Source organism: Capricornis sumatraensis, chromosome 13 (genome assembly GCF_032405125.1).
Source record: "Capricornis sumatraensis isolate serow.1 chromosome 13, serow.2, whole genome shotgun sequence".
In the NCBI taxonomy this organism is placed as follows: Eukaryota; Metazoa; Chordata; class Mammalia; order Artiodactyla; family Bovidae; genus Capricornis; species Capricornis sumatraensis.
In genome coordinates this window covers 68,702,930-68,723,441 of record NC_091081.1, presented here as the reverse complement: position 1 = coordinate 68,723,441, position 20,512 = coordinate 68,702,930, and the positions used below count along the sequence as shown (strand labels likewise).

At 40.5% G+C, this 20,512-nt stretch overlaps 1 protein-coding gene across 1 annotated transcript in view; it reads right to left on the bottom strand.

Moving 5' to 3' along the window:
* Positions 1 to 20,181, bottom strand: part of ZC2HC1B (zinc finger C2HC-type containing 1B) — a 29,887-nt gene extending 9,706 nt beyond the window's left edge. The window contains exons 1-4 of the mRNA XM_068984961.1: positions 20,098 to 20,181; positions 16,005 to 16,124; positions 15,326 to 15,464; positions 3,476 to 3,615 (exon numbers count right to left, since the gene is read on the bottom strand). Coding sequence (XP_068841062.1) covers positions 3,476 to 3,615; positions 15,326 to 15,464; positions 16,005 to 16,124; positions 20,098 to 20,181 — 483 coding nt within the window. The remainder of the gene's footprint in view (positions 1 to 3,475; positions 3,616 to 15,325; positions 15,465 to 16,004; positions 16,125 to 20,097) is intronic.
* Positions 20,182 to 20,512: the final 331 nt, after the last annotated feature.

Genomic DNA, 20,512 nt, shown 5'->3' with positions numbered 1-20,512 from the left:
CAGACACAGGCTAAAGTGAGTCTCAAAGAATTCAAGAACTTGTTGAAACTATCCTACAGATAGCACATTATAAAACTGAAGGTCAAACCCTGACTACTGATTGTAGAATCCAAGTTCTTCTGACTTCCCATGTTATTTCAGGTGTGAAGACTGAATCTCTGCAACTACAGTTATCATGGGCTCCTTGTCTGCCCCACCGAAATGACTGCCTCCCCACTGCTGCCTTCTGTCTTCTTTCATTTAGATGTGTGGTGTTATCTGCTCTGGAGCTAAAAGCCTCTTTGCCAACCCTGATACTCTTTCACTTTATATTCCAATCAGCTTCTCAGTTCCAACAATCATCTCTTAAATCCACACCCTCCACACAAACACCCCCCCCCCACACACACACATCCCCACATTAGTCCTCTGACTCTGGGCCCTCATTTTCTTTTTCGGTTGGCGTGGCTCTAACTGGTCTCTCACTAGTCCATCTTGAACACTGACCACCAGGGTGATCTTTCTGAGACGCCAATTCCATGTCACTCAAGTCTGCATTATGCAACCAGTCTACACTGCATGTAGAATGACGTGTGAGGCTAGTGATGGACAACGGGACAGAAAGGCTGAGTTTTGCAGAGAGAAGATGAAGCAGCAGAGGAGTAGGAAGAAGAGACAGAAGGAAAGACGGACAGGACTTCTGGGGTTCCTGGAGACTTTCAATCCTGCTTCCAGGCCCTCAGGTTGGTCGGCCTCAGAGTTAAGGCATCTATCCACTTAATCCCTTTTCCTCCTCTCTGAGCCCACTTGGCTTAAAGCCCTCCTGACTCTGATGCTCACCTGGCCTGTCCCAGCCCCTGTCACTTGCCCACAGGCTCTCTGTCCTTCAGCTCTACATGGGGGGCTCCTCAGGTCACGGGCTGGACATTTAGTGCATAATGTCCTTTCCAACTTCAAATTTAAACCAGTAAACTCATTTGATATTTTGGGTAAAGTATTTGCTCCTCCTTGAAGCTTTCCATGAATCCCAGTGGCCTCTGCCTCCACTGTGCTCCTGTACATGCCAACCACTACATCTTCCTACTGCATGGCTTCCAAGGGTGCCACCTCCTCTGAATCACAAATCCTTGATCAACCAGTACCCGACGCAGCAGCAGGTACAGCGTAGATATTCAGTAACTGTCTGAATATATGTGACCTCCACTGTACATGTGGAGGTCAGAATCCAGAGTCTGTAGGGTGTGCTATTGTTAGCGAGGGTCCCATTCCTATGACACATTGGATATCATGGAAATCTTTCTAAACAATCTTCTACTGTTAAGTATTCAGACCCACTTAATCTTTTCTTTGGTATCTCTAACTGTCTTGAAGAGATCTCTAGTCTTTCCCATTCTATTGTTTTCCTCTGTTTCACTGCACTATTCACTTAAGAAGGCTTTCTTTTTTTTTTAATTAATTTATTTTAATTGGAGGCTAATTACTTTACAATATTGTAGTGGTTTTTGCCATACATTGACATGAATCAGCCATGGGTGTACATGTTTCCCCATCCTCAACACCCCTCCCACCTTCCTCCCCATCCCATCCCTCAGGGTCATCCCAGTGCACCAGCCCTGAGCACCATGTCTCATGCATCGAACCTGGACTGGCGATCTATTTCACATATGATAATATACATGTTTCAATGCTATTCTCTCAGATCATCCCACCCTCGCCTTCTCCCACAGAGTCCAAAAGTCTGTTCTTAACATCTGTGTCTCTTTTACTGTCTCGCATACAGGGTTTTTGTTACCATCTTTCTAAATTCCCTACATATGCGTGAATATACTGTATTGGTGTTTTTCTTTCTGACTTACTTCACTCTGTATAATAGGCTCCAGTTTCACCCACCTCATTAGAACTGATTCAGATGTATTCTTTTTAATGGCTGAGTAATATTCCATTGTGTATATGTACCACAGCTTTCTTATCCACTTGTTTGCTGATGGACATCTAGGTTGCTTCCATGTCCTGGCTATTGTAAACAGTGCTGCGATGAACATTGGGGTACACGTGTCTCTTTCAATTCTGGTTTCCTCGGTGTGTATGCCCAGCAGTGGGATTGTTGGGTCGTATGGCAGCTCTATTTCCAGTTTTTTAAGGAATCTCCACACTGTTCTCCATAGTGGGTGTACTAGTCTGCATTCCCACCAACAGTGTAAGAGGGTTCCCTTTTCTCCACACCCTCTCCAGCATTTATTGTTTGTAAACTTTTTGATAACAGCCATTTAAGAAGGCTTTCTTATTTCTCCTTGCTATTCTTTAGCAGGAAATTAAAAGACACTTGCTCCTTGGAAGAAAAGCTATGACACATCTAGACAGTGTATTAAAAAGCAGAGATATCACTTTGCCAACAAAGATCTGTATAGTCAAAGCTATGGCTTTTCCAGTAGTCATATACAGATGTGAGAGTTGGACCATAAAGAAGGCTGAGTGCCAAAGAATTGATGCTTTCAAATTGTGGTGCTGGAGAAGACTCTTGAGAGTCTCTTGGACAGCAAGGAGATCAAACCAGTCAATCCTAAAGGAAATCAACCCTAAGTATTCATTGGAAGGACTGATGCTGAAGCTCCAATATTTTGGCCACCTGATATGAAGAGCTGACTTGTTGGAAAAGACCCTGATGCTGGGAAAGATTGAAGGCGGGAGAGGAAGGGGAAGGCAGAGGATGAGATGGTTGGATGACATCCCTGACTCAATGGACATGAGTTTGAGCAAACTCTGGGAGACAGTGAAAGGCAACGAAGCCTAGAGTACTGTAGTCTATGGAAGTTGCAAAGAGTCAGACATGATTTAGTGCCTGAACAATATAACAATCTCTTCTTGGTATCTAAGGCATGTTTATGAAACTAACAGTTTTCATAGTATACTGTAAGCTGTGTCTCCAGTACCTTTGATGTGTATGGAGCTGTTTGCTGTTTCCAGTTGTTTTTATAAACATATTGTCTTCTTGCATTCAATCTTTCCCAGCATCAGGGTCTTTTCCAATTTATAATAGCTGTTTTACTTATTTACTTTACACTGATGATTCTGTGGCTTTGAACAGGCCGAAGACCCTTCTCCATAGAGCAAACACAAACCTGTAGAACAGGCTCCTTGTGACAGTTTCCTCCACTTATGCCAGTTTCACTTCAGGTTCCAAATACTATTGGGGGTGGTTAAAGCTGATGATAATCACCATTGGTTAGAGTCTTACCATAACAGTATAGAAGCAACACTTAGATATCTAAGTCTTCAATCTAAGAACCTTCAGACCCTGTAGAGATTTTTTTCTACAACATCCAACAGTGCTGTTTAGCTGGAAAGTATTGCTCAAAAGTAGCCAAGTCCCATGAAGATGGGCTGTCCTGATCCTTACAGTTCTCAGGACAGGTGATTTAGGTTCCCTTGCAAATTCTACCTGCTTTCCCCAGGCAGACAAGGGCACAGGAGCCAACACCTGGGGTGAGAGACTTACCTGTGCTCTGGATGCCAATCTGGCTGCTGTCTGGGCTGGATCAAAGACTTGGCGAGACTCTTGATCCTTGCAGAAATTAATATGTCGACTGGCTGTGGTTTCATTAAATCTCCTCTTACAATATGGACACTGAATATAATCTGAAAGTAAAGATAATGAAAAGGCAACATTTCAAAAACAACTCTGGAAGGGAGGGACTATATAGAATATGAACTCTGCTCCAACGTGAAAGAGTGAGGTACCAAACTCTGGTTTGAGACAGCCTGTTCCAGACGGGGAGACATGCAAGGACTCGGATAAAGGACAAGGTGGAGGAAAATTTTTCTACCTATATACTTATTTCAGTTATGAGTGTTCCCTTAAAATGTTTACATGCTATGCTTTTTTAGAAAATAGATTAATTATATTTGTGGTACTGATGAAATTTGGCATTGATGACTGAGAAAGTGAGTCGCTCAGTTGTGTCCAATTCTTTGGGACTCCATGGACTGGAATTCTCCAGACCAGAATATTGGAGTGGGTAGCCTGTCCATTCTCCAGGTGATCTTCCCAACCCAGGGATCGAACCCAAGTCTCCCCCATTGCAGGCGGATTCTTTACCAACTGAGCCAGCAGAAAAGCCCAAATGACTAGGGGAAGGGAGTGGAATTTGAAGCCAACATCACTCTCCTTCAGCAGTAACTACATTTTCCTACTGAATTCCTAAGTGAAGAGACATTCATATGTTCAGAAAGGGGGTAAAGAAAAGGGAACAGGTGAGGGTTCCAAAAGACAAACAGGAAATAAGGGATGCTAGGACTCCAGCTTCCAGTGTCAGAATTTCTCTGGCAGCTGCTAGGGCCTGGAATCCTCTGAGGTTCTGGGCTGTACTCGGTCGTCTCAGTCAGTCCAATCAGCAATTACTAGACAGTGGGAGGGGCTTCCCCACTGACTCAGTGGTAAAGAATCTGCATGCAATGTAGGAGACACGGGTTCGATTCTTGAAAACCTGGAGAAGGAAATGACAACCCACTCCAGTATTCTTGCCAGGATAATTGCATGGACAGAGGGGCCTGGCGGGCTACAGTCCATGGGGTTGCAGAGTCACACACAACTGAACGACTGAGCATGCGCACACACAGACAGCGGGAGAAAGGAGAAGTGCGAAAGATCCCCAGTCTTCTCAGATCAGGGAGATGACCACACGTTCTGAAGCCAACTGGTAGCCTCTTCCTTCTAAGGTGGGTGGTGGGGGTTGTGTTGTTTTGTTTTAGGCACCTTGAAGGGATGACAAAGTGGATATTCAAGAGGTAGGATAATAACTATCTCTCTTCCCTGGAAGGATATGAGATAGCACCATCTTAAGCTCTGCATAGAAGTTTGGTTTAGTGTATAGTCAAAACCCTTACATTTGTGAATAGATATTTAAAGTAGTGATATGTTCAAAGCTAAAGATTTTTTTGAAGGCATCTTTTTAAGCAGTTTGGAGAGTTTTCTTTTTCAATAGATCATTTCCTAAAATGAATACTCATAAAATGAAATAATTTGAATATATAAGAAATTGAAATAAAAGAAATAGTTAACACTTAACTTTTACTTCATACTTTGGCAGCTGTTGTTCAGTTGCTAAGTCATGTTCAACTTTTTGTGACCCCACGGACTGCAGCATGCCAGGCTTCCCTGTTCTTTACTGTCTCCTTGAGTATGTTCAAATTTATCTCCACTGAGTCAGTGATGCCATCCAACCATCTCATTCTCTGTTGCTCCTTTCTCCTCCTGTCCTCAATCTTTCCCAGCATTAGGGTCTTTTCCAGTGAGCTGGCTCTTTGCATTAGGTGACCAAACGGAGATTTAGCTTCAGCATCAGTCCTTCCAGTGAATATTCAGGACTGATTTCCTTTAGGATTGACTGGTTTGATCTCCTTGCTGTCCAATGGACTTTCAAGAGTCTTCTCTAGCACCACAATTCAAACGCATCAGTTCTTTAGCACTCGCCTTCTTTATGGTCCAACTCTCACATCTGTATATGAGTACTGGAAAAACCATAGCTTTGACTATACAGACCTCTGTTGGCAAAGTGATGTCTCTGCTTTTTAATACAGTATCAGGTTTGTCATAGCTTTTCTTCTAAGGAGTAAGTGTCTTTTAATTTCATGGCTGCATTCATCATCTGCAATGATTTTGGAGCCCAAGAAAATAAGATCTGTCACTCTTTCCACTTTTTCTCCATCTATTTGCCATGAAGTGATGGGACTGGATGTTATGATCTTAGTTTTTTGAATGTTGAGTTTTAAGCTAGCTCTTTTTTTTTTTGGGGGGGGGTGGCTTTATTCCTCAGTGTATGTCATGTAAGGGTTAAGTCAGCTTTTTCATGCTCCTCCTTCACCCTTATTGAGAGGATCTTTGGTTCTTCTTTACTTTCTGCCATTAGGGTGGTATCATCTGCATTATCTGAGGTTGTTGATATTTCTTTCAACAATCTTGATTCCAGCTTGTGATTTATCCAGCCTGGTATTTCATACTCTGCACAGAAGTGAATAAGCAGGGTGACAATATACAGCCTTGATGTACTCCTTTCCCAATCTGGAACCAGTCTGTTGTTCTATGTCTGATTCTAAATGTTTCTTATTAACCTGCATACAGGTTTCTCAGGAGGCAGATAAGGTGGTCTGGTATTTCTATCTCTTGGAGAATTTTCCACAGTTTTTGTGATCCACACAGTCAAAGGCTTTAGCATAGTCAATGAAGCAGATGTTTTTCTGCATTTCCCTTGCTTTTTCTATGATTCAATGGATGTTGGCAATTTGATCTCTGGTTCCTCTGCCTTTTCTAAATTCAGTTTGTACATCTGGAATTTCTTGGTTCACATACTTTTGAAGCCTAGCTTGAAGGATTTTGAGCATTACCTTGCTAGCATGTGAAATGAATACGATTATACGGTAGTTTGAATATTCCTTGGCATTTCCTTTCTTTGGAATGAAAACTGACCTTTTCCCATCCTGTGGCCACTGTTGAGTTTTCCAAATTTGCTGGTATACTGAGGGCAGCACTTTAACAGCATTATCTCTTAGGATTTGAAATAGCTCAGCTGGAATTTCATCACCTCCACTAGCTTTGTTTATAGTAATGCTTCCTAAATCCCACTTGACTTCACACTCCAGGATGTCTGGCTCTAGGTGAGTGACCACATTATTGTGGTTATCCAGATCATTAAGACCTTTTTTGTACAGTTCTTCTGTGCATTCTTACCACCTCTTCTTAATCGCTTCTGCTTCCATTAGATCCTACCATTTCTGTCCTTTATTGGGCCTATCTTTGCATGAAATATTCCCTTATTGTTGTTCAGTCGCTCCATCATGTCTGACTGCAACCCCATGGACGGCAGCCTGCCAGGCTTCCCTGTCCATCACCATCTCCCTGAGTTTGCTAAAACTCATGTCCATTGAGTTGATGATGCCATCCAACCATCTCACCCTCTGCTGCCCTGTTCTCCTTTTGCCTTCAGTCTTTCCCAGCATCAGGGTCTTTTCCCAATGAGTTGGCTGTTCACATCAGGTGGACAAAGTACTGGAACTTCAGCTTCAGCATGACTCCTTCCAGTGAATATTCAGGGTTGATTTCCTTTGGAATTGACTGGTTTGAACTGCTTGCTTTCCAGTAGTAGTAGTGTTAGTCACTCAGTCATGTCCGACTTTTTTTGACCCCACAGACTGTATAGCTCGCCGCCATTCTCTTCTCCAAGGGATCTTCCTGACCCAGGGATCGAACCCGGGTCTCCTGCATGGCAGGCAGATTCTTTATCGTCTGAGCTACAGAGCTTTCGCTTTCAAAAGTCTTCTCCAGCACCACAGTTCGAAGGCATCAATTCTTTGGCACTCAGCCTTTTTTACGGTCCACTCTCACATCCATACACGACTACTAGAAAAACCATAGCTTTGACTATATGGACCTTTCATTATTAATTCCATACTTACTCCAAGTAACTTCAGGATACAATGTCTCTGTAATCACGGGCTAAGCATTCTAACACAGAAACAAAAATTTTCCCATGGTGACAAATTCCTTGAGCAAAATAAAAGACAGCATTGGGAAATGGTGAAGGCTCTGCAGCCTGTCTGACTGGTTTTGAGCCCCAGCTCTTCACCTGTTACGTGTGTACACTTGGGCACGTTACTTAACCTCTTTAAGCTTCAATTTCCCCAGCACCTACATATCACCTATTTCATTGAGGTGTTGTGAAAGTTACCTATGATAATCCACAGTGGGGCGTGGCACAGTGGGCGAGTGGAACATGCTCTTACTATAAGGAAACAGGCCCAGCCGGCTTGTGTTCCAAATATCAAACAAGGGAGAAACTGCTTATGAAAAGTAGAATAGAAAGTGCCATTAACATGCAGAACTCACTTACGGTAGTGTAGAAAACCATCTAGGACTGAGTTCATGGTTCAGTGGTTATCTCTGTAACTGCGAAGTTACAATTTATATGGTTTATATCATAGATACTGCTACCATAAGCGAGACAGTTTGGTCAAAAGCAATGATTACGGCAGTGACCATGTTGCTTCCTTAATCTGACTTGTCATTCAATCCATTGCACCTTTCTAGGGATTTGGTACTCACTATATCCCACTGTGGAGACAACCAAGCTGAAGTGTATTTTCCTGCTGACAAAAATCTCAGAGATGGCTAGAGGACTAGGAAGACAATTACCACTTTGTGGAATAAGCTCCGAAAGGAGGAAGCTCTAGGTCCTCCAGGAGACCACAGGAGGAACCTGAAGCCCAGCCTTAAGAGGGCAAAGGAAGGGACTTCTCTGGTGGTCCAGTGGTTAAGAATCCGTGCTCCCAATGCAGTGGGCCCGGGCTCAAGCCCTGGTCAGAGAACTAGATCCCACATGCCACAACTAAGACCCAGCAACCCAGCACAGCCAAATAAATTTTAAAAAATTAAAACAAAAAAAAAAAGTGAGCAGAGGAAGATCAAACACACTGAGAATGGAAGAGGTTTTTTTCCTGCAACAATAGTTTGAACACAGCATGACTGAGCTACACATTCTACCCTCATCTCAATCCAGTCTCCTCTTCCTCTGCCAATAATGTCATAAAATCATGATGTGCTGTTTCAACAGATAATGATTTTTAAAGTCTTACTCCAGATCTCATGAAAGATTAAAGTGGAAAATTAAGCATCATTTGAAAATGCAAGTATTTTGTTGAATACCCGTGTATCAACATGTAGCCCTGTCAAACGGTGAGCAAATATCCCAGGACTCACTGAAAATCCCAATTGTAAATATTCTTATCACTGCCCCATAAGCTGTCACATAATGTTGGAAAGTTGAATGACTGCAAACTCACTTAAGTCATAAGAATTAGAATATATGCATGTCAAAAAACTGGGCTACAAAATAGGGAATCATGCTGGGGAAAAAAAAAGGAAATTACTTCCAAACTCATATACACTAGACCATATGATTAATAACTCTAGTTATGTCTGTATAAATTTTCTAAGTATTTAAGCTGGAGGATATATGGGCTAATATAAAATCCCTGTGCAATCAAAATAATTGGATCATAATGAAAATGTGCTATTGGAGGTAATCATTTTGCTTGGTGCATAAAATTATAATAAGGGCATGGGGAAGAATTTAATTATAAAACTATATTTTAGCATAAAAATTTAAAGGGCAGGAAAATAAACTGTACACTTGGTGAGGCCTTACAAAGGGAATTATTTATTTTAAAGAAACAATAATCCCCACATTTTAAATCCAACGTGGAAATTAGAGAGAAATTCACACAGTGGGACATCTGACATGCTTTTACTATTCAACTACAGAACTAGAAGTAGCCATCAACCCTGCAGCTTCTGCTATAAAATGAAGCAGTTCTCATAAAAGATGCTTTTATTATACAAAGCTTGTTGCCAGTCTTATCAAAATTACAGCCATAGATCTTTCTATGGAACATCTTAAGACAACAGACTATTCCAAGTCATATTTTCTTTAGCACCTAGCAAAAGTGTAGCAGTTATTAAGAGTATTTTCTGGTATTGAGGTTCTGATGATTTTTTGGATGGTTTTTATAGTATTACACTGTGACTTTACTTCTAATTTAATTATTTATTTACTTTTTGCTGTGCTGTGTGGCTTGCACAATCTTAGTACTCCAATCAGGGAACGAACCCCTGGTAGCAAAATTGTGGAGTTCTAACCAGTGGACTGCCAAGGGAATTTTCTTTTTTCTTTACTTTTAAAAGTAAACTTTGAGGAATAATTTACATACAATAAAATGCACCTATTTGAGTTCTGACAAATACATTCAATTGTGTAACCAACCCAATTAAAATATGGAACAAGTTTATTACTTCCTAAAGTCCCCTCATGCCCGTTTCAGTCAATATTCTCCCAAACACAGACTCCTATTTTCCTGTCACTAAAGATGAGTGTTACCCCTTGTATATCTTACTATAACAGAGCATCCACGGTGCTACATGTATAGTTACACCTTCTTCTTACTGTTCAGTTGTATTCCATTTTGTAGATATTCCACAATTTGCTTATCCATCTACTTGCTGCTGGTCATTTTCCGTTGCTCCTAGTTTATGCTATTTAAAGGAAGCTGCTATGACAATTAATGTGTAAGTCTGTTTCAAGGACATGTTTTCCATTTTTTGCATAGTTAGGAATGGAATTGCTGTATAGGTAACTGTATGTTTAACTTAAGAAAATACCAGTGCAAAGTGACTATACTATTTTAGACTCCCAGTAGCAGCATATGAGAGTTCCAGCTGTTCTATATCTTAGCCCTAACTTGTATTGTCAGTCTTCAATTTTAGCCATTCAAGTGGGTGTATACTGGTATCTGATTGTGGTTTTAATTTACATGTCCCTGTTAAAAATGATGTTGAGTATCTTTTCATGTGCTTATTGACCATTATTTTGTGACATTCTGTTCAAATACATCTCTTGCCTTTTCCTTATTGGGTTGTTGTCTTATTACTAAGTCATAAAACTTCTTTAAATATTCCTGATATTTGACCTCCCTCAGATACATGTGTTATAAATATTTCCTCTTGCCCTATACCTCACCTTTGCATTCTCCTAATGGTGTCTCTCACAACTAAAGTTTTTAATGTTGCCAAAGCCCAGTTTATCAATTTCCTTTAAAAAAAAAATTGTTACTGTATCTTGTATCCAGCTTAAAAAATCTTTGCTGACTCTTAGATCAAAGTTGTTTGTTATTTCTAGAAATCTTAGAGTTACAGCACTTATGTTAGGTCAATGATTCATTTTGAATTTTTGTGTACATATATGAAGGAGATCAGCCCTGGGATTTCTTTGCAAGGAATGATGCTAAAGCTGAAACTCCGGTACTTTGACCACCTCATGCGAAGAGTTGACTCACTGGAAAAGACTGTGATGCTGGGAGGGATTGGGGGCAGGAGGAGAAGGGGACGACAGAGGATGAGATGGCCAGATGGCATCACTGACTCGATGGATGTGAGTCTGAGTGAACTCCGGGAGTTGGTGATGGACAGGGTGGCCTGGTGTGCTGCGATTCATGGGGTCGCAAAGAGTTGGACACGACTGAGCGACTGAACTGAAGGATCAAAATTCAATTTTGCCATTTTGATATCCAGTTGTCTCAGCATGAATTGTTAATAAGACTCTCTTTTCCCACTCTGAACTACTTTTGTTAAAAGTCAATTAACAAATTGATTGGAGGGAGGTCTACATTTAGATTCTCTTTTCTGTTCAGTTGATATTCTAATACCAAGTTGTCATGATTACTGTAGTATTATTTTAAGTCTTGACATCAGATAGGTAAGTCCTCGATTTTATTCTTTTTTCAAAACTATCCTGGCTTTGAATTTCTGTGCAATTTTAATATCAGCTGGTCAATTCCCATTGGCAAGAAAACTCACAGGGATCTTCACTGGAATTACATTTTGTCCACAGACCAATCTGGGGATAACTGACTTCGTAACACAATACATGAGTCTTCCAAACCACAAAAATGGTAAATATCTCTATTTATTTTGGTCCTCTGGTTTTCATTTTACAAGTCTTACACATATTTTGTTAAATATATACATAAATATTTCATGTTTTTTACATGAGTGTAATGTCATTTTTCATATTTTTTTCAACTGTTTATGCCTAGTATCTGGAGAAGGAAATGGCAACCCACTCCAGTGTTCTTGCCTGGAGAATTCCATGGACGGAGGAGCCTGGTGGGCTGTGGTCCATGGGGTTGCAAAGAGTTGGACACGACTGAGCAACTAACCCACCCATGCCTGCTGGTGCTGCTAAGTCACTTCAGTTGTGTCTGACTCTGTGTGACCTCATAGACGGCAGCCCACCAGGCTCCCCTGTCCCTGGGATTCTCAAGGCAAGAACACTGGAGTGGCTTGCCATTTCCTTCTCCAATGCCTAGTATACAGAAATACAGCTCACCTGTGTATACTGACTTTATATCCTGAAAGCCTGTTAAATTAACTTGTAATTTCAGCAGCATTTTTTGTAGTTTTGTAAGATTTTCTATATTTACTCCTTCATGATCATGCTGTCTGTAAATAAGGAGAGTTTTACTTCTTCCTCTCCAACCTTTAAATTTACGTGTGTGTGTATAAAATATGTAACTTTTTTCTTATTACATTGGGTACTATGTCTAGGATAGTGCTGAACAGAAGTGGTCAGAAAGGATATACTTGCTTCTGCTCTGAACTCAGTGGGAAAGTGTTCAGCTTTTCAACTTTAAGTTGATGTTAGCTATAGATTTTTCAGAGATGTCCTTTATTAAGGAAGTTCCCTTCTATTTCTACCTTTCTAAGAGCTTTTTTCTTTTAAAAACATGTGTAGTTATTGTTTTTTGTACAGGTTTTTCCTGTATCTACTGAGATGATCATACACTTGAAAAAAATATTTTGTTAATATGATGAATTACATTTACTATTTTCTTCCTTATACTTAATTTAAGTGTAATTTGTTCTTCTTTTTCTAACTTTTTAAAGAGGAAGTTTAAAGCAATTGACTTAAACCTTTTCCCCCTTTTCTAATGCAAGCATTTAAAGCTACAAACTTTCCTTTAAGCACTGCTTTAGCTGAATCCCACAAATTTTGGTATGTTTTCATTACCATTCAGTTCAAAATATTTTCTAATTTTTCTTGTAATTTCTTCTTAGATACATGAGGTATTTAGAAATTATTTATTAATTTCCAAATATTCAAGAATTTTCTTGATATATTTTCATCATTAATTTCTAATTTAATTCTACTGTACTCAAATAACATAGTCTGTATGATTTCAATCCTTTCAGATTTATTGAGATCTACTTTGTGGTCCTGCACATGGTCTATCTTGGTTGAATGTTCCATGTTGTCAGTTCAGTTCAGTTGCTCAGTCGTGTCCGACTCTTTGTGACCCCATGAATCACAGCATGCCAGGCCTCCCTGTCCATCACCAACTCCCGGAGTTCACTCAGACTCACGTTCATCGAATTAGTGATGCCATCCAGCCATCTCATCCTCTGTTGTCCCCTTCTCCTCCTGCCCCCAATCCCTCCCAGCATCACAGTCTTTTCCAGTGAGTCAACTCTTCGCATGAGGTGGCCAAAGTACTGGAGTTTCATGTGTACTTGATAACAATTATATTCTGCTGTCACTGTGTATCACATTATAGCTACATGTGTCAATTAGATCAAAATGATACAAGCTCAGGAGCAGCTGTCCCTCAGGGAAGGTGTAGCCTCTCTAGACCTACCTGGCTCACCTCCCCATCTTGTTACCTCCTGGCTTGCTTATTTGTGTCTTTAAAGTGTTTCTTGTGGAAAGCGTACAATTGGACTCTGCTTTAGTATTCAGTTTGACAATCTCTGCGTTTTATCTTATGTGTTCAGGTAATCTTTATAGGCAACTATCTTCAATAACCTCAGATATGCAGATGACACCACCCTTATGGCAGAAAGTGAAGAGGAACTAAAAAGCCTCTTGATGAAAGTGAAAGAGGAGAGTGAAAAAGTTGGCTTAAAGCTCAACATTCAGAAAACGAAGATCATGGCATCTGGTCCCATCACTTCATGGGAAATAGATGGGGAAACAGTGGAAACAGTGTCAGACTTTATTTTTTTGGGCTCCAAAATCACTGCAGATGGTGACTGCAGCTGTGAAATTAAAAGACGCTTACTCCTTGGAAGGAAAGTTATGACCAACCTAGATAGCATATTCAAAAGCAGAGACATTACTTTACTAACAAAGGTCCGTCTAGTCAAGGCTATGGTTTTTCCAGTGGTCATATATGGATATGAGAGTTAGACTGTGAAGAAAGCTGAGCACCGAAGAATTGATGCTTTTGAACTGTGGTGTTGGAGAAGACTCTTGAGAGTCCCTTGGACTGCAAGGAGATCCAACCAGTCCATTCTAAAGGAGATCAGTCCTGGGTGTTCTTTGGAAGCACTGATGCTAAAGCTGAAACTCCAATACTTTGGCCACCTCATGCGAAGAGTTGATTTACTGGAAAAGACCCTGATGCTGGGAGGGATTGGGGGCAGGAGGAGAAGGGGACGACAGAGGATGAGATGGCTGGATGGCATCACCGACTTGATGGACGTGGGTTTGAGTGAACTCCGGGAGTTGGTGATGGACAGGGAGGCCTGGCATGCTGCAATTCATGCGGTTGCAAAGAGTCGGACACAACTGAGTGACTGGAACTGAACTGAACTGAATCATGCCTCTAGTCCTAATCTCCAATTTACAAAGACAGGAGGTGTAGAACAAGTTAAATGTTGATATGGCTTAACTGAAAGCCGCTCAGTCGTGTCCAGCTCTTTGCGAGCCCATGGACTGCACAGTCCATGAAATTCTTCAGGCCAGAATACTGGAATGGGTAGCTGTTCCCTTCTCCAGGTGATCTTCCCACCCCAGGGATCAAACCCAGGTCTCCTGCATTGCAGGTGGATTCTTTACCAGAGAAGCCCAGCAGCAGACAAATCCAGTACATGAAACGTTCTATAAAATAACTGGGCTGGCAGGGGTGTTGTGCAGGATTAAAAGAGACTAAAGAGACAACAAAAGACAATGCACAGATCTTGACTGAATCCTGGATTGTGGCTGAGTGGTGAGGAGAGAGCTTCAAAGGACATTCTTAACATACCTGGGAAAATATGATGTATTAATACTTAGTGCAATAATAGCATTGTAGTTACAGAGGAAATGTACTTAAGAAATGCATGCTGAAATAGTTATAAAGTGTTATGATGTTTGAAGCTTACTTTTAAATCTTTCTGTCCCCCTCACAGAAAAAAAGGGAAAGAGACAGAAAATATGACAATGTCAAAACTGTCAAACTTAATGGAAGGTATATGAGTGATCATTGTATTAATTCCGTCCACTTTTCTGTAATTTGAAAATGTTCAAAATAAAAAGCTTAGTGTAAAAACACTGTGGGCCACTAAACTGTACAATTTAAAATGGTGATTTTTATATTATGAAATTTGATCTCAAAAAAATAAAGAGCTGTGGGTATTTGATACTATGGAGTTATTACAGAACTGCTTAAACTGCTCTGCCTAGCTCCGTTATCATCAACCTGGACGTGAACAGCATCCCCCGTAGTTCTGTAGCGCCATAACTTTGGGTAGAGTGGTGATCTCATGTTAAAGTTAGGAGCAAACACAGAATCTTTATACAGAGGTGAAAAAATAGGATAAGATAATTTTTACGGTAAAATTACTTTTATATAATTTACTTGCTAATGTTTAAAATTTTAGAGTATACAGGAGGAAGCAAGGCATAATGACTAGGCCGAAAAATCAAGCATAGCCTCAACTGGCTGAGTAAAATGTCAAAAGCAAACCAAACTGTCCACACACCTGGGTTGACGGTCGGAGGGGGTGGAGGTGGGAGAGGCCGGCCTTCTTTAATGGCTAGTGTACACTGCTTTGCTGACTGCATCGCATTAATGAAGTCTTCATGATGTTGTCTCCAGTTAGATTTTCTCACGGGTTGTGGCTATAAAAAGAAATTAAACCAACATATACTAATCTAGGCTATATATCTCACTGTTATAATCTCTTTTTTTAAGCTGGGATTTGAATTTACAAGAAACACAACTGTGAAATTTGGAGAAAAAAGAGAAATTTGCTTTCCAAATACACTAAAAGAGGTTTGGAAAACACAGTAATAAAATTTTCAAGTCACAGTAGTGAGGGAAAATACAAAACAACAATCACAAAAAACAAAGAAATTACAAAACTTTAAAGGAAGACTTAAATGTAACCTTAAAAGTGACTGTCTTCCAAGTTAATTGCTGGATTTAATGCTACTCTAATGAAAATATAAACGAGATTTGTTTTCTGCCACATCTGGAAAGTATCTGAAATACATTTGGAAATCTAAGTGAGCATGATTAAAAAGAAAACAGTAAAGGTGGATTATACTTACATGACATTACATTGCCCTATCAAGCAAAAATGAAAGCAGAGAGCCAGAAAGAGGCTTTCATGTACTGAAGGACATAATCAAGAACAGCAAGGAAGATACCGATAGTACCTTGGACTGAGGCTCCTTCCCCACAGTGGGAATGTCAGTGCCCTGCAATCTTTGTTTTAAGGAATTGAAAGGTTTACGTTTTTTGTTGAAGAGTTTTCTACAAATTGGTCCGTGTCTTTCCTAGAAAAGAAGGAGTGGGGATTAAAATTTTTAACATGTACAATCACAGAATTCGTAATGGCTCAGTGTACTCAAGCAGCCCCCACTGCAGGGACTGGGTTGCACCTTCAGAGCCAAGTTCATTCTCTAACTCTCAAATCACAGCAGAGCAAATCCATCTGGCTCTCTTCACCCATGTTACACATAACTAGATATTGTGTTTGGGCAAGGTCAACAAAAGGCCTCTACAGCTAAAGAAACTGACTTAAAATTTAGTCTTACATATTTAACTTTACCACTTGGGCTCAGTAAATAGTTCCAAGCATTAAACAATATTGAAAAGACTCACTTTCTAGTTTAAATTGAAATAAATTATCTCTGATATTCGGCTAGGTACTCACTGAAGCCAAGGAAATTTTCTTTACTTCTTCTATTCTGTTTTCTGCCTTCACTGTTTCTAAGTTCCAAAAGCAAGTCATCCAGGAATTGAGTCCCAACAACCTTGTTTTTCCATCCTTTTGAAGTAATTCTCTGCATACAAAAGTATGCAAAGTAAGAGGAAACTTAGCTTCTTATACAAGTGGAAACTTTTCAGAAAAACTCTTACCACTCAACATTTCAAAATTGAATTTAACTGGGTTGCTTTTCTACATACAGCAAATCAAACCACTTAACTCCTGAAAAAAATGAGTGGAGAGGTTTCAAAGAAATATTTGAGAACATCTGCAAGAAACAACTGGGACAACCATACGACAAATGAAAAATAGATCAATTCCATTTAAGTTATGAAGACATTTTCCCTTAGTGTGTCCAAACATTTTTCATGAAGTCATTTATTTTAGAGCAAACCTAAGCTTATAATATTAAACTTTAAAATATAGAATACACAGAAGAACTGTACAAAAAAGATCTTCATGACCAAGATAATCACGATGTGATCACTCACCTAGAGCCAGACATCCTGGAATGTGAAGTCAAGTGGGCCTTAGAAAGCATCACTATGAACAAAGCTAGTGGAGGTGATGGAATTCCAGTTGAGCTGTTTCAAATCCTGAAAGATGATGCTGTGAAAGTGCTGCACTCAATATGCCAGCACATTTGGAAAACTCAGCAGTGAACACAGGACTGGAAAAGGTCAGTTTTCATTCCAATCCCAAAGAAAGGCAATGCCAAAGAATGCTCAAACTACCGCACAATTGCACTCATCTCACATGCTAGTAAAGTAATGCTCAAAATTCTCCAAGCCAGACTTCAGCAGTATGTGAACCGTGAACTTCCAGATGTTCAAGCTGGTTTTAGAAAAGGCAGAGGAACCAGAGATCAAATTGCCAACATCCGCTGGATCATGGAAAAAGCAGGAGAGTTCCAGAAAAACATCTATTTCTGCTTTATTGACTATGCCAAAGCCTTTGATTGTGTGGATCACAAGAAACTGTGGAAAATTCTGAGAGATGGGAATGTCAGACCACCTGACCTACCTCTTGAGAAACCTATATGCAGGTCAGGAAGCAACAGTTAGAACTGGACATGGACAATAGACTGGTTCCAAATAGGAAAAGGAGTACGTCAAGGCTATATATTGTCACCCTGCTTATTTAACTTCTATGCAGAGTACATCATGAGAAACGCTGGACTGGAAGAAGCACAAGCTGGAATCAAGACTGCTGGGAGAAATATCAATAACCTCAGATATGCAGATGACACCACCCTTATGGCAGAAAGTGAAGAGGAACTAAAAAGCCTCTTGATGAAAGTGAAAAAGTTGGCTTAAAGCTCAACATTCAGAAAACAAAGATCATGGCATCTGGTCCCATCACTTCATGGGAAATAGATGGGGAAACAGTGGAAACAGTGTCAGACTTTATTTTTTGGGGGCTCCAAAATCACTGCTGATGGTGACTGCAGCCATGAAATTAAAAGACGCTTACTCCTTGGAAGGAAAGTTATGACCAACCTAGATAGCATATTCAAAAGCAGAGACATTACTTTACTAACAAAGGTCTGTCTAGTCGAGGCTGTGGTTTTCCCAGTGGTCATGTATGGATGTGAGAGTAGGACTGTGAAGAAAGCTGAGTGCCGAGGAATTGATGCTTTTGAACTGTGGTGTTGGAGAAGACTCTTGAGAGTCCCTGGGACTGCAAGGAGATCCAACCAGTCCATTCTAAAGGAGATCAGTCCTGGGTGTTCTTTGGAAGGACTGATGCCAAAACTGAAACTCCAATACTTTGGCCACCTCATGTGAAGAGTTGACTCACTGGAAAAGACCCTGATGCTGGAAGGGATTGGGGACAGAAGAAGGGGATGACAGGGGATGAGATGGCTGGATGGCATCACCAACTTGATGGATGCGAGTTTGAGTGAATTCCAGGAGTTGGTGATGGACAAGGAGGCCTGGCGTGCTGCAATTCATGGGGTCACAAAGAGTCAGGCACGACTGAGTGACTGAACTGAACTGAATTGATTACAATACTTACAAGACCATTGGCAGAGAAAACAACTCCAGCCAGTAGACCTGTAAAAACTCAGCATTTCTGGTACAAAAACCAGGGAAGCAGCACATAGAGCTTTGCCTGTGTTGTTTGTAGTTGTGATTTAGTCACTAAGCCATGTCTTACTCTTTTGCAACCCCATGGACAGTAGTCCACCAGGCTCCTCTGTCCATGGGATTTCCCAGGCAAGAATACTGCCTGTGTACTATCTTTATAAAGTTACTGTACCACTAAAGGATTATGCCAATCTTTGCCTTCCACTCTAAGTGCTCTTCCTTCATGGTCATGGAACTCATAGCAGCTATTACTTAGTTACTTTGTTCAGACCCAAAAAATACAGGATCCATGAAAATCACTGCACCCGGTGATGAACAAGCCATACCATTTTAAAACTGAAGGGGAGAAGAGAAAGACCAGATCACTGGATCAAATGCTCTTTGTAGCCTAGAAATAGGTCAACGAAGTAAAACTCAAGAGGACTCAAGAATACTTAGCATTTAGTCATCTCTTTTCAAAGTTACCTCCCTAGGTCTCAAATCCAGTCTCATGGGGTGCAGTCTTGGGTTAGCAAAGGCAGCTCCCTAGGGGATTATTGGGCCACAATAGGCCCTGTGAGTTCCCCTTCTAGATCCAGGAAACTCTAGCTGCAGTTAACTAGAACAGATATTCTATTTTTAAATTCCCCAGAGAAATAAAACCTACAACCTCATTTGGTAGTCTTTCACCCCAAATGTAGTCAGGATTATACTCCAAATTCTTTAAGTTTGAAAACAAGTCTCTTTGATCTAAATGTCCCAGCTAATAGTTCATTATCTACTTAGTTTTTTTTTTTTTTTAATAAATTTTCTTGGGAACTCCTTCATAATATGGGACGTTTGTTTCCCTAATTTTGAAATAAATCAAGCCTTTATTCAACTTTATGGGCATCAATCAGGGGAGTTGACATGCAGTTAGCTTAAATCTAATTAACAATTAGGTCCTGGAAGAGGACTAACACCCATTTTGTTCAAATTACATAAAATCCCTGAAACTGGAGAGTTCTGTCTTTATACGTGGCAAAGCAGGAAACAGAGGGAGGTTAAAGGACTTGTCAGAATTAGTGACAAATTTGAGGCTAAAAGCCAAGTTTCCAGATGCTCCAAGTTCAATGTTCATTCCTCTTGACTAGCTAATTTCCCTGGTGCTTTGGCCTTAAAATTTGAATTTTTGATGCTTATAGAAAAGGTGAAAGAGCCAAAACCTCTCAAGAGACGATCAGCTGTGCCAAGACACTTTTATCTGGCTTCCTTTCAGTAAGAGGACCAGATTTAAAAAGCTCTCTTTCGAAGGGGGCAGCATCAACCTACCTAAGTGTCCTCGGGGCCTGCCAGCCATAGGTTATGTACTTTTCTCTCCTTGCTTTCCCTCCACATCTGTCTTTAATCTTTGCCACTGCGGCCTCCTCACTAACTTGACAGTTCATTTAACTCCAATGAAACACATCTACAAAATGTCTTTATGTTTACCAGAACATCTGCTGCAAAGCGTCTTCCACAGACTTCACAGGGAAATAATTCCTGATTGCCATCTGTATAGGATCCAAAGCACATTATGTTAGTTTCGTGGAATTGCCTGCCCAAGAAGAAATGACTAAGTGGAGGAGACCTCAATAGCTTGATATCCTCACTCTCCCCCATCACCCAGTGACTTCCTTCTCTTAGGAAGATCCTTTGTAAAACTCACCCATGTTTTCCTAACATAGACTTCTCACTTCACTAAACAGATAAGTTCCATATGCTCAGGCAACCAGAGTACAATTATTTAATATATCATTAAACTAATGTCTGAAGAAAGCTATCCGGCACTAAGTACAAAGCTGATTTGTTGTTGTTTAGTGCTAGGTCACGTCCGACTCTTTTGTGACCCCATGGACTGTAGCCC